Below are 15,609 nucleotides of genomic sequence, written 5' to 3' on the forward strand. Positions count from 1 at the left end.
GTTAAAACACAACAGTCATCAAATATCATTTCCTAGTTTTGACTTTCAAATGTTTCGACCGCCACCAACTTGTCAATAGCCACTAGAGTAGAGATTTGACTCATTTAGTCATTTGAGACGAGTCCGACAGTCCGAGCACAGGTCACAGAATAGGTCCGGTACCATCGCCATTTGCCCCACCACTCACCAATTGCACCGCAGCTCCGGTGGCATGCACGTTCGTGTGTTATCACGGCGATAAAGTTTCACGTTATCAACTTACAACTACTGCACTCATATGTGATATGTGTACTGTAGTCTGATAACGCTGTTGGCCTTACAGAGTTACAATCCTATGAGCGTGCGTGCGTGATTTTCTGCAGTTTCATTCGTTTGTCACGTATGACATTGCTGTGAGTCTTTTGCTACAGCTTTTTTCTTTCCGCCTGGCGATCCATTTGATCCTTAAGCGCGCCCTCACACACACACACACAATGGCGTTGTACAGACTTGTGGGTATTTCGAACGAAATGTCGCTGATCAACGTCAAGCGAGCCCTGACAACAGGTATCTATGAACTTAATAGTATATGTAATAAAATATTGTGATTTTGTTGTTATTGTTGCCGCTGTATGTCTAATGTGTACAATAGTATTGAATCAAGTAAATTGATTGCTAAGCCCAACCAATCTAACCAAGCTTTGTACAAAGGTAAATTATACATGTACACCTTACCTATCTATCAAAGTATTCAAATAATTGTTTTTAATGTTTCATAATGTATTCAGAATTTTAATAATATTTGCTACTAATATGTACTAGTGTTACAGATCTACATGTAATAGGCTTTTCCGACCATACACAATTGATTATTTAAACAATAAAATAATATCAAATACCTAGGATTTGTTAATGTTGAAAAGGTTAAAATTCATAAAAAATAATCTGAGAAATTTAAAGTCATCAAAATATTTTTCATACATCACTTTAATGTTAGGTATTTGTACATTAATTTTCCAAGTATAATACTTCCCTGTTAGGTACTAAACCAATTATAGGTATAAACAGTGAAATAAGGTTATTGTGATATAATAATTAGATCTATATAGTTTTAATTATAATAACAATTAAAACCTTAATACCTATATTTTTTTTAATGTAATTACTAAATTATTTATGTTTATGATACTGGGAGGCTCATGGTATTTTTATATCTTCTTATAGCTTAAGGTGTAACCTTAGATTGTCTGTAGATATTATATATGTTAAAATTCAAAATGTTGTATTTGAAAAATTAAATAAAAAACCTCTATGAAATGATCTTCTAGGAAATGAATTAATTTTAATGAGTTAAAATAGTTTTTATGGGTCATCTAAAAATGATCATCCAATCATTGAATTAACTTCCTGGTTGTATTTTAAAAAGACCTTGAAACTAGTATAATAGTAATTCCATTTTCAATTATGATTAAAATAAGAATGTTTTTATTAATTGATCATTAATAACTTATTGTTATTCTTGTAAATATTTCACTTAAAGTATTTTAATCAGAGTATAAAATCTATCAATTACTTAAATATATTTAGGTATACTTATTATTATTAATTATACGTTTAAATGAACAATTATATTATTAGAATTATAGTTAAGTAAAACATTGATATTATAAAATAATAAGATAACTTAGGTATACCTTTTATTTATTTTATAGTTACAGATGTAATATTATTAGTACTTATTATATAAGAAGCTTTTATTTTGTTCGGTCTGTCTTTCCTACGTGTAATTATAATTGTTACATAAGTAATATAATAAACCAAATCTAATCATCTACTGAGGTTTTTGAAATGCTTTTATCAATTTTTTAATAACATTTTCAATAATAAATTACTATGATAGCTTCAAAAGACTCAATAGTTTTATTTATTTAGTTAATTATTAAGGTCTGTATAGAATTTCACATAAATACCTTAATAATAAAACAATATCTAAATACAATTATAAAAAATAACTTTTAAACAAATAAAGTATATTGTATTCTTAAAAATTGTTTAAATTAATATTGATTTTGGTCCATTTTTAATTACATTTTTTACCTATTTTTAATTTTTATATAATATTGTTACCTAATATAAATTTATACTCCTTATGCTGAGTTGCATAAGAAATTGAATACTTAAATGGTTTATTAATGGGTCTCTAAATTTTGTTTAAGGGACCATTAGCTCATTATTGATTCATAAAATGTTTAAGTAATGATTTTTTGTGCATCTCGTCATTAGTCTATTAAAAAATATGCCCTTCAATAAAAAATGTTCAATCTAATTGTTTCGTTTTATATTCATCTTTATTATTTAATATTTCTTAAAGCAATAAGTAAGTATTTAACCCAACTTCTAAGTACTCACCGGTCATCGCCCACTTAGCAGGTTTGCACATGTTTTTTGCTAAGTTATAGTGGGATTAAAGATTACATGATATATAACGGGGAACATCATAAAATAACATATAATAGATAGACCAGCTCCTCTGTTTAAAAGACATTACTATGTATGTGAAGTTGCAATCTATAACAAGTATGGTACAGCTCGCAGAGTGGGCCATGGCCCATAACTTCTGTGCTTACGTCTAAGGTAATGCATCTTTTTTTTTTATAATTGTCTAAATTTAATAGTATATTATAAATATTATTTAAATAAATAACAATAAAAATCCTATTGTTTTAGACTGTGTTATAAACATACTAAAATATTATTTATAAATAATTTACCAACATAATCATCACACTATATACAAAATATTTTTGCCTTAACACATAGTAGATAGTATGTAATTTTATTATTTATTAAAGTACCATTACATAAGAAAATTTCCTTTGATCGTTAATTTTGTCTTTTATTTCTTTACAAACATATTTATATGTATTATTAATTTATGTTGTCTAAATATTTAAAATTTTAATTGTGATCTTTGTCTGTTAAAATAATTTGTTAGTTGATATAATTTTTAATTTCTGATCGCTTTATTTTATAGTATTGACATATGGTATCACAAGAGTTTGTGTTATGTATATCTGTAGGGCAATGGATTGCTGCTTAGATATATTGATGGAGTATTCCATTAAGAGAAGGTTATTTAACTATGAGAAATTCTGACCAGTAATAAATTTTTCATTATTAAACGGTTTTAACACATTATATACTTAAATCTATATTAGTTTTATGAGGAATAATTTATATTCAGTCTTAGTCTGAAGCATAAGTATTTAAAATACTTTAAACAATTTAAATATAAAAAAGGGATATTAAATTCACAATAATGTAGTTAAATAAATAATATTTTTTAAAAATATGAAATTTAGTTTTTATAGGTACCTAGGACCTAGGTAACTAGTTATTTAACTGATATAATGGATTAACTTTTTAAAAATGTTAATCTATACTAATATAAAAAAGAGAAAAATATTTTGCTTGTTCGGTGTAATCTCTACCCTTAATTTTTCATATTGCAAATTTAAAAACTTTTTATAGAATAAATAATATATTTTTGTTTATTATAGGTTTGCCATTGTTTACAAAAAATAAAATGGTTATTAGGATTGAATATAATTGTAGGCCTGTATTTTATAATTGGTCAAAACCATCAAAATGAGTGTGACGACTAACCACTAATTACTGTTATGCTGTGTTAAATATATTTAATGGAGATTAAAATGGGGTAAATCCACGGGAATTTTTGAACATTGCTACGCTGGGTATTAAATGGCGAATTGAACACAAATTTTAAATCATTTAGAGTTGGTATTTTTTAATGGTAACTAAGTGCACGGGATCATCATGTAATTAATAATTTATTATGGAAATCTTTAATATTATACTATAATATATTTTACATGCTAAATTTAATTACATATTCACCATCTTCTTAAAGTATATTAATATTATCATTATTATAATAGTATTTTTCACATATATATGTTTTTGGGTTGTGAACAGATATTTTATTTTTCTAACCGATTTTTTTTTATGGTTTCTCATTATTAAAAACATATATAATATGGTTCACAGATTTTGCTTGTAGAGGAAAATATTGTGTAAAGTGCTACGGGTTTTTTTTTTGAACTGTACTAGTACCTTAAATATAAATTGTATAATCTTGAAACTCTCTTTAATTCCAAAAACTAGTTTAATCAATGCATTACTTTTCTCTAAATTATAAAGATAACATAACATTGAAAAAAATAAAACACATGTCATTAAACATTATATTGTTATAAATTATAATCAAATATTTCATTGTATTTTAATTAATTGAGAATTTTATTTGAGAATAATTAATTTCTTTTTTTTATAGGTCGGAGGTTATTGAGTCAAGATATTAAACATACTTCATCAAAAGTTATTGATGATATTTTAGTTATAACATTAAACACCCCAAATTCAAAAGTAAGCTTATTAATATATAAAAATTGTTTGTTAAAAAATTAATTAATTATATAAATTTGTAGGTAAACTCCTTGTCTCATGATGTAATGGATGAATTACAAACTAATTTAAACAAAGCGAGCCAAGATCCATCAATTAAAGGAAGTGTTATAATATCTGGTAAACCTAACTGTTTCATTGCTGGTGCTGATATATCTATGCTACAAGCATGTCGTACTGCTGAAGAAGTTCACAAAATATCCCGTGATGGTCAAAACATACTTAATCAAGTTGAAAAATCAACAAAACCAGTAGTAGCAGCTATTATGGGATCGTGTTTAGGAGGAGGTCTTGAAGTAAGAGTTATATTTTATCTATTAATTAGTGAAAGTTTCTATAATAACCATTAATATTCAACAATAAAAAAAAAACGTATATCAAAAAATTTTTGTATTAAGTTGTGGTTTATTTATTTTAATGTATAACAGGGACAGTCATATAATATAAATTATTTTTTAGGTTGCAATGGCTTGTCATTACCGAATTGCTGTAAAAAGTAAAAACACTGCTCTTGGCCTGCCTGAAGTTATGTTAGGATTATTACCCGGTGGTGGTGGTACTCAACGTTTACCAAAATTAGTAGCTATGCCTACTGTATTAGATATGGCTCTAACTGGTAAATCATATAGAGCTGATAAAGCATTAAAAGTTGGTTTGATAGATCAACTTGTAACTCCTCTTGGGCCTGGTTTAAGCACCCCAACAGAAAGGTTCAATTCTTAATTACAACTTCTTTAGATGATTATATATACTTAATTGTTAATTAACAATAACATTATACATTTATTACAGAACATTAGAGTATTTGGAAGAAATTGCTATCGATGCAGCCAAAAAATTAGCTGCTGGGCATAAATTAACAAAAAGGAATAAGAACAAGACTTTGATAGATAAAGTAATTGATTTAGCATTACAACAAGAATGGCTACGAGAAAAATTTTTTGATAGTGCTAAGGGCAAGGTTTTAAAAATGACCGGAGGTCTATATCCTGCTCCATTAAAAGTAATTCTACATATTTTTTTAAGAACCAGTCAACATAATGTGTGCATAAGTTAAAGTGTTATTTGATAATTTTAGATAGTTGATGTCATCAAAACTGGAATTGCTCAAGGTACTACAAAAGGGTATGCTGCAGAGAGTAATGGTTTTGCTGAATTAGCTATGACACCGCAAAGCAAAGGTTTAATTGGATTATTTCAAGGCCAAACTGAATGCAAGAAAAACAAATTTGGAGAGCCAAAAGTGGCTTTAAAGTTAGTAAATTTGTTTATAAATTATTAGGTATGAGCAAAAATAAGAAAAGCATTTTTATAAGTTAAAAACAAATTTATTTTAATGGATTTATAAATATATTTGTTACTGTGTTTCAACGCTTATCAACTGTTTTTCCAATATACAATTATTTAATCAAAATATATTTATTTTATAGAACTGTTGGTGTTCTTGGTGCTGGTTTAATGGGTGCCGGAATAGCTCATGTGACTGTTGATAAAGGTTTACAAGTAATACTTAAAGACACAAACAAAGAGGGTCTTGCTAAAGGTATTGCACAAATTGAAAAAGGTCTTACTGGTGCAGTTAAACGCAAGAAATTAACTGCGTAAGTACTTTTATTGTTTTTTTTTTTATTATTATTCAGTAAGCTATAATGACTTCTTACTCGCACGTGATGTCTCTGTTTGATTAAATCGTAACATACCAAAATGTATGTTAAGCAAGTCCAATTTTCTGTGGTTAGCTTTAATAATAAATTCTGGGTAAGAATAAATAATGTATAATATCTGTTATAATATGACGTAATCTTTTGTTTTTTTTATTCAATATTTTTAATTTTGAAGTAAATTTTAAGCGTTTTTAATTATTAATAATTTACATCATCATAACTAGCTTGAAAATTAAAATATTGTAGAAATTAAACAAGAGAAAACAGATAATATTTTTAGCTTAAAGTTGGATTATAGGCAATTAACCCTAACTGCTAACTATACAAAATTGTAACTACTGAATGTAGATTTTGGTATGTTATGCGTTAATGAGATGTAAACAAAACAAGGAGATAAAATCCTCTTAAGATATTTTTATGTAATACACTGAGCTCACAATTAGTTATCCAATTGATTGTATTCACAATTAATATTATTTTATTGTGAAACTTATGGCGTATATAATTTCACACATTTTGAATTAGTGCTCAAAATATTGAAAATTTTTCAAATAGATGTAAAATATCTAAATTTTACTTAAATTCTTAGAACCATTTTAAAAGAAACTTATATGTAAATTATATATTGTGTAACTACAATATTTTGCTTCATATTTTTATCTTAAAAACATATTTTGTAATATTTACTACAGGATAGAAAAAGACAGATATGTATCTGACTTGACAAGTACATTGTCGTATGAATCTTTTTCAAAAGCTGATATTGTCATCGAAGCAGTATTCGAAAATATAAAGATAAAGCATCAAGTTATTAAAGAGCTTGAACAAGTTGTACCAAAACACTGTATTATTGCAACTAACACAAGTGCCATACCAATTGGGAAAATATCAGAGGGTAGTAGCCGTCCTGAAAATGTAAGTTTTTACTTAAATTTAACCATCAATTGTTCTTGACTATATCCATTAAATCTAACAAGTATTAAATTAAATACAAGTCCAAACTTATTTTTTGTTTTAGGTTTAATATTTTATTAAATATTTGGATAAAACTTAAATATAAAATCCGAAAACCGCTTTGTAATGTTTATATTATAATTTTTTTAGAATTACTAACAATTATATACCTAAATAAGATACATTTTTAATTAGGAAGTTTGCTGGAAATAGTTTTTAATTTATAGTAAAAATATCTAATGTTAATAAATAATGCATAATAATATTATAAAATGATATATTATTATATTATCATTATTCAATTTCATGAAATTAAATTATATGAAAAAATTAATAATTAAATATAAAATTAATAAATCAAGTTTTTTTCTTTGCAAAATTCTCATTCAAATCGAGGTGTCACATGATTTTTGCCCTTATTTTTGCGCTTGTCACATGTTTTTTACACTCGAATCGCCGACTAAAAAAAAAAATGGTATAGAGATGAATTTTTGATGAGAATTAATAATGTAGCTGATATCATTCGTCAAACACCAAATTTGTTGGAAAAAACTTGGAGTTCATTTCATCGTCAGATGGAAAAGTGCATCAAAGTTAACGAGACTCACATAGGTACTCACATTGAACAACTGTAGATAAAAATAGGTTTTCAAAACAAAGTGTATTTAATTATGATTATTTTACAATGTAACACAATTTGAATGTGTGTCAGTAAATATGATAATTTAAAACTTTGTTAACCCTAATTTTCTTATTATTTTATCATTTTTATTGGTTGACAATGTAAAATAATACGTTAATTAAATTGTGTATGTTAAATGATAACAAATAAATATCACCACTGTTTATCTTGTAATGTTCTCATCGATGTATCACACAATTTTTTTTTAGTCAGCGATTCGAGCTTGAAAAATGCGTGACAAGTGCTAAAATGATGCGAGACCTCGATTTGTATGAGAATTTCGCAAAAAATACAACTTGACCATTTATTTTTACATTTAAGATAATATTCTAAAAATAATTTCAAAATATCTTTATTGGGCCATCACACCGAGTACACATATACTACTTACCTCATACATTTAGAAACACCCTGTATAATATATAAAGAAACACAATATGTTCAAAACAAAAATAATATAGTATATCCTTTAAATGTATACTATGAAAAAATAATGTTCAAACAATTTCAAGTATATAACATTTTTTTTCAGGTTATTGGAATGCATTATTTCTCTCCCGTTGACAAAATGCAACTTTTAGAAATTATAACGACTGATAAGACTTCAAAAGAAACAGCTGCTGCTGCTGTATCTTTAGGTTTAAAACAAGGAAAAATTGTAATTGTAGTAAAAGATGGCCCAGGATTCTATACTACACGTATTTTGAGTACCATGTTATCAGAAGCAATGCGATTATTGCAGGTAAGTTCCTTAAAATCAATAAATATAAAGAACACTACTTTTATTTTATACAATAAAGAGTAATCTCAATTTTAGGAAGGTGTAAATCCAAAACAATTAGATACAATTACTAAAAGTTTTGGATTCCCGGTTGGTGCTGCAACATTATCAGATGAAGTTGGTATTGATGTTGGTTATCATATAGCAACTGATTTAGCAAAGGTGTTTGGGGAACGATTCAGTGGTGGTGATCTCAATGTCTTAAAAAGCATGGTGGATAGTGGCTTCTTAGGTAAGGGATTTTGGTTGGATTTAGCTAGAGGTTCTTAATTTGTTTTTCCCCTAGGATATTCTACTTTAAAATTTGATATAAGGTCAAATCATTTTAAATTACATTAAAACTCAATTTTTTTCTTTAAATTTTATTTTAAGTTCAATGGTATATTATTGTAATTATAACAATAAAATTTTTTAGTAAAAATCTGAAATAAAAAAAAAATTATTATTCAACAAGATTATGAAAAATGTTAAATAGGTAGCCGCATTGGGTCATAGAGTCGATGATTACAGCTGTCTCTGTTTTAAATGTAAAAGTTGCTCGATTTACACAAATGATTTCAATAACTTAATAGTGTTATTGATTTTAGATTCTGAGTGGAACGATGAATGTATTGATTTTACAATAATGTGTTTTTTTATTTTTTTTTATTTTTGTGTCTGTCATCACCTTTTAGGACAATATAAATGCTAAGATTTTCTTCAACAGTATCTTTTCTGATAGGAAAGTGAATCTAGTTGGTACTTTGGGGGGTTAAAAGTAAAATTTCCCAGTAGTTTCTATAAGCGCCATGAAAAACAAAAGAAAAATTAAGGAAAAACGAAAATTTTTATGCAAAATCTGTTTTTGAGAAAATCGATTTTAATTGTTGGTGTAACTAACTCTAAAACAAATGAACAAATATAGATGAAATTTTCACTAGTTGTTTATATTTGCATTTTCTATATACGATAAAATTTTAAAAATATTTTGATTTGTTTTGAACTGTTTAGGAACATTTTCAGTTCCCAATTTTATTAGTATTTTTTTCTTTAAATGTCAAAAAAACTTTATTTGTTGGGTAAAAAAGCTTGAAAATTTGACTTAAGGCTCCTACTATATTGTTACAATGACATTTGATAAATATTAAAAATCCTTAGTCACAGTTTTTATTTATACGCATTTAAAGTTCAAATCTTGACAAAATACGGAAAAATCACAAAAATTAGCAAATTATTTTGAGTTGATTATTCATAAAAATGTTTCTTTTTAAATCTAAGATTTAAAAATGTAATACAAAATTATCCATAAGTTAATCTACTTTTATCAAAAAAAAAAAAAAATGTCATCAAGAAAGTCAAATTTAATTTTTATGAACGTTTGAAATTCATATTTTTACAACATTTGATATTCACTCGATTTCTCATGTAACAATTTTCTTATTTTGTTGTAATTAAAAACGTATTACTGAAAATTTCACTGAATGTATATATTTTCTACACACAATAAAATGTTGAAAATAATTTGACTCTTTTTGAGCTGTTTACGGACATCGTCAGTTTTCAATTTTTTTTAGTTTTTTGTCTATTAATATCAATAAAATTTTATTTGTTGGGTAAAAAAGCGTGAAAATTTAATGCAAGGCTTCTGATGTATTGTTACAAAGCAGTTGAAAAATATTAAAAATACATTGGCACAATTTTTTTTTATAAGCATTTAAAGTTTGAGTTTTGACAACATTTAATAATTATTTTATAGTTAAAAATGTATAAAATATTCAACTTTTACAGCTAAGGATTGAAAATTTAAAACAAGGCTCCGCGTAAATAGGTTATATATAAATTACTTTATTCACAATAATATCATAGGCTGACTGACCGTTTTCGCTCAGAATCGTTTTTCTTATACAATGATATTATATAATTGAATTCAAATTTAACACCATCCATTACAGTGACCCACTTGTAACTTAATGTACAGCAGAGCGACATCCACTTACCCACCTTTTTTATGTTGACTTTTAACAATACATGTTTGAATCAACAAAGCTAATATATATTTTTTTTAATAATTTGACGAGTTGATACTTGTATTATTTAATAGTAGTTGATAAAAATACTGTGATACTTATGGATCTTATACTAATAGACAGATACCACCCTTCACGGCACATGCGCCTTATAATTTTTTGATATTACAATAACTGTATTACTGCAAACTCTATATCATATGACCACATCACTCGTCGGTGAAAAGCAGAGCGACAACTACTTACCCAACTTTTTTTTTTTAATCCTATGTATATGTATGTGTTTAAGACAATAGTGTGATTTTCAATTGAATATATCTCATTATTGAACACTTAATCCTAATAGCTAATAAAAAATTTGTAAATTGAGTCAACACGTCACGACCAAAAAAATCAAATTATACAAATTTTATAAATTTTAAATATTATGAAACAATTAGAAAGTATATCGAAATTATAATCATACTAATGTCATATACACATAAATACATTTCAGAAATTACTTTCAAATCAAATCTGTCATATTAATCTAGACACTTTTACACGTATAACTATAATCATTGAGTATATTATATTGTATAGAGAAACAATGTTCTATATATTTTTATGCTACTCTTAATATTAGTTTATGGACGCTGACAACAAAGCGCGCTTCCAGTCACTAATAATATTATTTTATTTTTTAATATGCGAAATTAATTAATATTATATTATTACTTGTATTTTATTGTTTGACATAATAATAATAATATAATAATAATTTTTCCGTTATATTGTACATTCCAAAATAAAAGATATTATTATAATGATTAATTTGATGTTGGCGATTGTGTACAATAATTATTAAAAGGTAGAATTACTACACTGTTTTCGCCTCCGCTATTACTATTATACTACTATTACTACTACTTTGTCCCTGGGAGCGTAGGACATTTTTATAGTACATTGTTTCTGTATACAATATATACTCAAATTTATAATTATACATTTATACTACTGTTCAGACTTAGACTCACACACGTATTTGCAAACACTTGTATCTCATTTTATTATTAGATTTAAAGTGTCAGACCCATACCATATTTTTTAGTTATTACTTATTACATACTTTAAATCTAATCACACTATTTTTGTTTTTGTAATTTGTAACTTAAAATTTGCAATGTTATGAGTCAGTGAGATGAAGATAAGACATGCATGTACAATGAACTCTTAAAAAAATATTAATTGTTTTTTCTCTATTTTAGTGTATATAAAAAAAAATATAATATAAAAAACCTCTGGGACGTAGGTTTTTGAGTGTATCTCATCATTGGATTTGTTACAAAAATGTTTGTACATAGACTTGAAAAAAACTAGAATAAGAAGAAGAATTTTGTATTTAATTATAAACCTTTAAATCTTAAAGAGTAACACTCTGCTGTACATTAGGTGTCTAGAGAGTCACTGTAATGGATACGTTAAATTTGAACTCAATAATCATTGTGTACGAAAAACAATTCTGAGCAAAGACGTCTGTTAGCCTATAATATTACCAAGTCAATTTTATGATATTATTGTGATTGAAGTAATTTATTTTACTATAAAGCATTATACTACAATAGGTTAAATTATTTTTTGCCAAATGAAAATGTCATTATGTGTATACTGAATACAATATAATAAATAATAATGTACTAAAAAAGCATCAAGTGCGCATGAATAATATTTTTAAATTACAACAAAATAACTAAAATTGTTATCCTAGGTTTTAATAAGTAATTTTGTCCAAATTTGAACTTAAAATGTCTAAAAATTAATTATTAATAAACTGTTAGTGAGAATCCTTGTTTTAAATTTTCAATTCTAAGCTATAAAAATTTAAAATTTAATATTTTTTTAACTACAAATTAATTTGATCATTTTTTTAGATTTTGATTTATGTTGTCAACATTTGAACTTTAAATACTTGTAAAAAAAACACGGGGGACTTGGGGAGTGCCGACAGAAGTTACTACTTCTTATAGCATGCTGTGACTGTATGTCTTGAAAAAATTATATTTGCTAATTATTAATTAGTTATTTTTATATTTTAAATTACATATTTTTGTAACATTTTTTAAGATTTAAATGTTTAAAACTTAAAGTAATACATTTTTATACATTTTTATTATCACTTACACGAGTTAATATTAATATTAATATTCCAATTGAAGAAAGTTTAGTAGCCCAACAGCAAACATTAATGTGAAATCAAGACATGTACTTACGCATAGCTGCCGAAGAAAATAATGTTCCTAACAGTTTATTTTTTGATGAACGTGCAAAACTTACACCCATAGTCTGCTAAAAGAGGTAGTCATTTCAAAAAAGTTATGGCTATGGATGTTTAATGTTTATTAACTGCTATTACAACAACTTGAATAAATCTTGTAATACATTTTTAAGCTTTCTTTTAACCCAACGAACACAATTTTATTAACAATTCTAGAATAAAAAACTAAAAAAATTGAGAATTGAAAATGTCTTTAAATAACTCAAAACGAGTCATAATATTTAGAAAATTGTATCATGTATAGAAAATGATAAAATTAATTCCTACAGTTAATAGTTTTTGAATAATAACATAATAAGAAAACTGTTGTATGAGAATTTGTTAATTTACGGGTGAATATTTAATATCTAACTTCAAACACTCGTAAACAGTTAATTTGACTTTCCGGTAAACCTTTTTTTTTTTTGTTAAATGTAGTAAAACTTAAGGAAAATCTCATTTACAAGTTATATAGAAGTTACTAGAGTTACACAAAGAACAAAAACAATTTTTTTTTCCTAATGCTTTTTTATACTATTGACAATTTTTTACTTTTTACCCTCTAAAATACAACTAGATTCTCTTTCATATTGAAGCATTTTTACTGTCCCAAAAGGGTGATGAAAGACACACAAAAAAAAACACAAATCATTGTAAAATCAATACATTCCTCAGAATCTAAAATGCATACAATTTCATGATTTTGACGTGAAAATAAATCTGTAATATTTTGAAGAGAATATTAAAATAATTATGACTATTTTTGATATTTTTTAATTGTTAATACAAATGAGATTTTTGTATCAAATTATTTTATAAATTATATATTTTATAAATTAGTAGTCCATGATATCCCAGTTGAAAATCACTGATAATGATTGTTCTAATAAAATTAAATACCTATGCAATAGTTAAAAATATTTTGATAAATGTATTTATTTTTTTTTATCTTATTACATAATTTTAGGAAGAAAATCTGGTAAAGGTTACTTTGTGTACAAAGCTGGTACCAAAAGTAGACCAGAAAATACTGAAGCTATCAGTTTGTTGGAAAATTTCAAGCTTCAACCCCTAGGTGAACAATCTGTTGAAAATCAACAACTACGTATGGTATCCAGATTTGTAAATGAGGCAGTTTTATGTTTGGAAGAATCAATTCTTAATAGCCCGGTATGCATGACTTGAATATTTATATATATATATATACTCTATTTCAAATAAGATCATGAGTCGGTGGCGACCAGTTTTTGTTGGGCAGCGGTCAGATGCCGTCCCCACTACGGCATTAAGTCAGGCGCTACCACGGAAAAAAGCCACGCCCATGCGCGCTACTTGGCCACCGACTCATGATCTTATTTGGAATAGAGTATAGACATATATTATGATACTGTTATATTATATATTTTTTTTGTTGAACTAATTCAATTTAATTGGTATAATTTAATTGACTTTTCATTGTATTTATTATAATTAATACTTTATCATACACATTTTTTCCGAATAAATACGTCATTAATTAATTACAGTATTCAACAAAAGTTCAAATAAATTTCTAAATAATTAAGTAATTTTCCTGTTTCTTGATAAAATATATCCAGTGTGATTAAATAGTTTTTATTTAGAATTATAACTAATATAAATATAATAATAAAACCATCAATCATCAATAAATTTTCTTTGGGATCCAGTTTACGATTTTCATGTTACACTAGCAATTCAATTTATCTACGTTCATACTTTGTGTTCTACATTTGAAACAAAATTTATTTGATTGAATTTTATGAGATAGTAATTATTAGAATAATTTTTTAATATTTTCTATTATTTAAAACAATTTTAAACCTAATTTTTTACCCTTATAAAATAAATTATAATTATAATAAGAGGTCTGTCGTTTTTAACTTTTGTATATGTATTCATATACTATTCTCTATTTACAACCTATAAATTATTAGAATAAAATTATTAGAAAACATCAAAATAAGTATGTTATAATGTGTTTTATAATTATTTATGTTGCGATCAAATGTTTCAGACTGAAGGTGATATTGGTGCTGTGTTTGGTCTTGGATTTCCTCCGTTTTCTGGTGGTCCATTCAGATGGGTTGATTGGTATGGTGCTGATAAGCTTGTGTCAAAAATGCAAACATTCCAAAACGATTATGGTCTACCATTTAAACCTTGTCAATTATTGTTAGATCACGCTAAGGATAAATCCAAAAAGTTTTATCCATCTTAAGTGAAGAGTAACTGTATATTAATTCTTAAGAATTCAAAAATGGATTTGGTTTTTCTAAATTTATATTTAAAAGCTTAATAATAAATACACTAAGAGATTATGGAATACGTATGTACTCGTATGCTCGTTATTTTTTTAAATTGTTGGTGATTTCAAATGTTAAAATATCTCAGTGATTATTATATATTTATTATTTTATCGATTTCAAGTTTTGTTTGAATAATGCCTATATAAAATATATTTTTTCAAAAATATGTGTACTTTATATTTTTATTTTGTTACATTTATTAAAAAACAGCATATCGTAAGTACTTGCTATCTTTATTTTGTATACATAAAGAATTTTTAGAACAAACTAAATTGAATATTTATAAGTTTTTAGTGTATAACTAGTTTTTAGGAATCAGGGTTCAAAGTCCGAACTTATTTTAGATTCTGAGTGGAACGATGAATGTATTGATTTTACAATGATGTGTTTTTTTTTTTTTTTGTCCGTCATCACCTTTTAGGAAAAGTGCTTAGATTT

At 25.8% G+C, this 15,609-nt stretch overlaps 1 protein-coding gene across 1 annotated transcript; it reads left to right on the plus strand.

The window, feature by feature from the left end:
* The first annotated feature begins 281 nt into the window (after nucleotides 1-281).
* Nucleotides 282-15,337, plus strand: LOC132934288 (trifunctional enzyme subunit alpha, mitochondrial). Its single transcript, XM_061000573.1, has 12 exons — nucleotides 282-546; nucleotides 4,334-4,425; nucleotides 4,488-4,760; nucleotides 4,924-5,174; nucleotides 5,257-5,467; nucleotides 5,543-5,718; nucleotides 5,895-6,065; nucleotides 6,821-7,043; nucleotides 8,297-8,506; nucleotides 8,582-8,777; nucleotides 13,812-14,014; nucleotides 14,880-15,337. The coding sequence occupies exons 1-12, from the start codon at nucleotides 474-476 to the stop codon at nucleotides 15,081-15,083; spliced, it is 2,283 nt and encodes a 760-aa protein (XP_060856556.1). The 5' UTR covers nucleotides 282-473; the 3' UTR covers nucleotides 15,084-15,337.
* Nucleotides 15,338-15,609: the final 272 nt, after the last annotated feature.

This window comes from Metopolophium dirhodum, chromosome 1 (genome assembly GCF_019925205.1).
Source record: "Metopolophium dirhodum isolate CAU chromosome 1, ASM1992520v1, whole genome shotgun sequence".
NCBI classification, from domain to species: Eukaryota; Metazoa; Arthropoda; class Insecta; order Hemiptera; family Aphididae; genus Metopolophium; species Metopolophium dirhodum.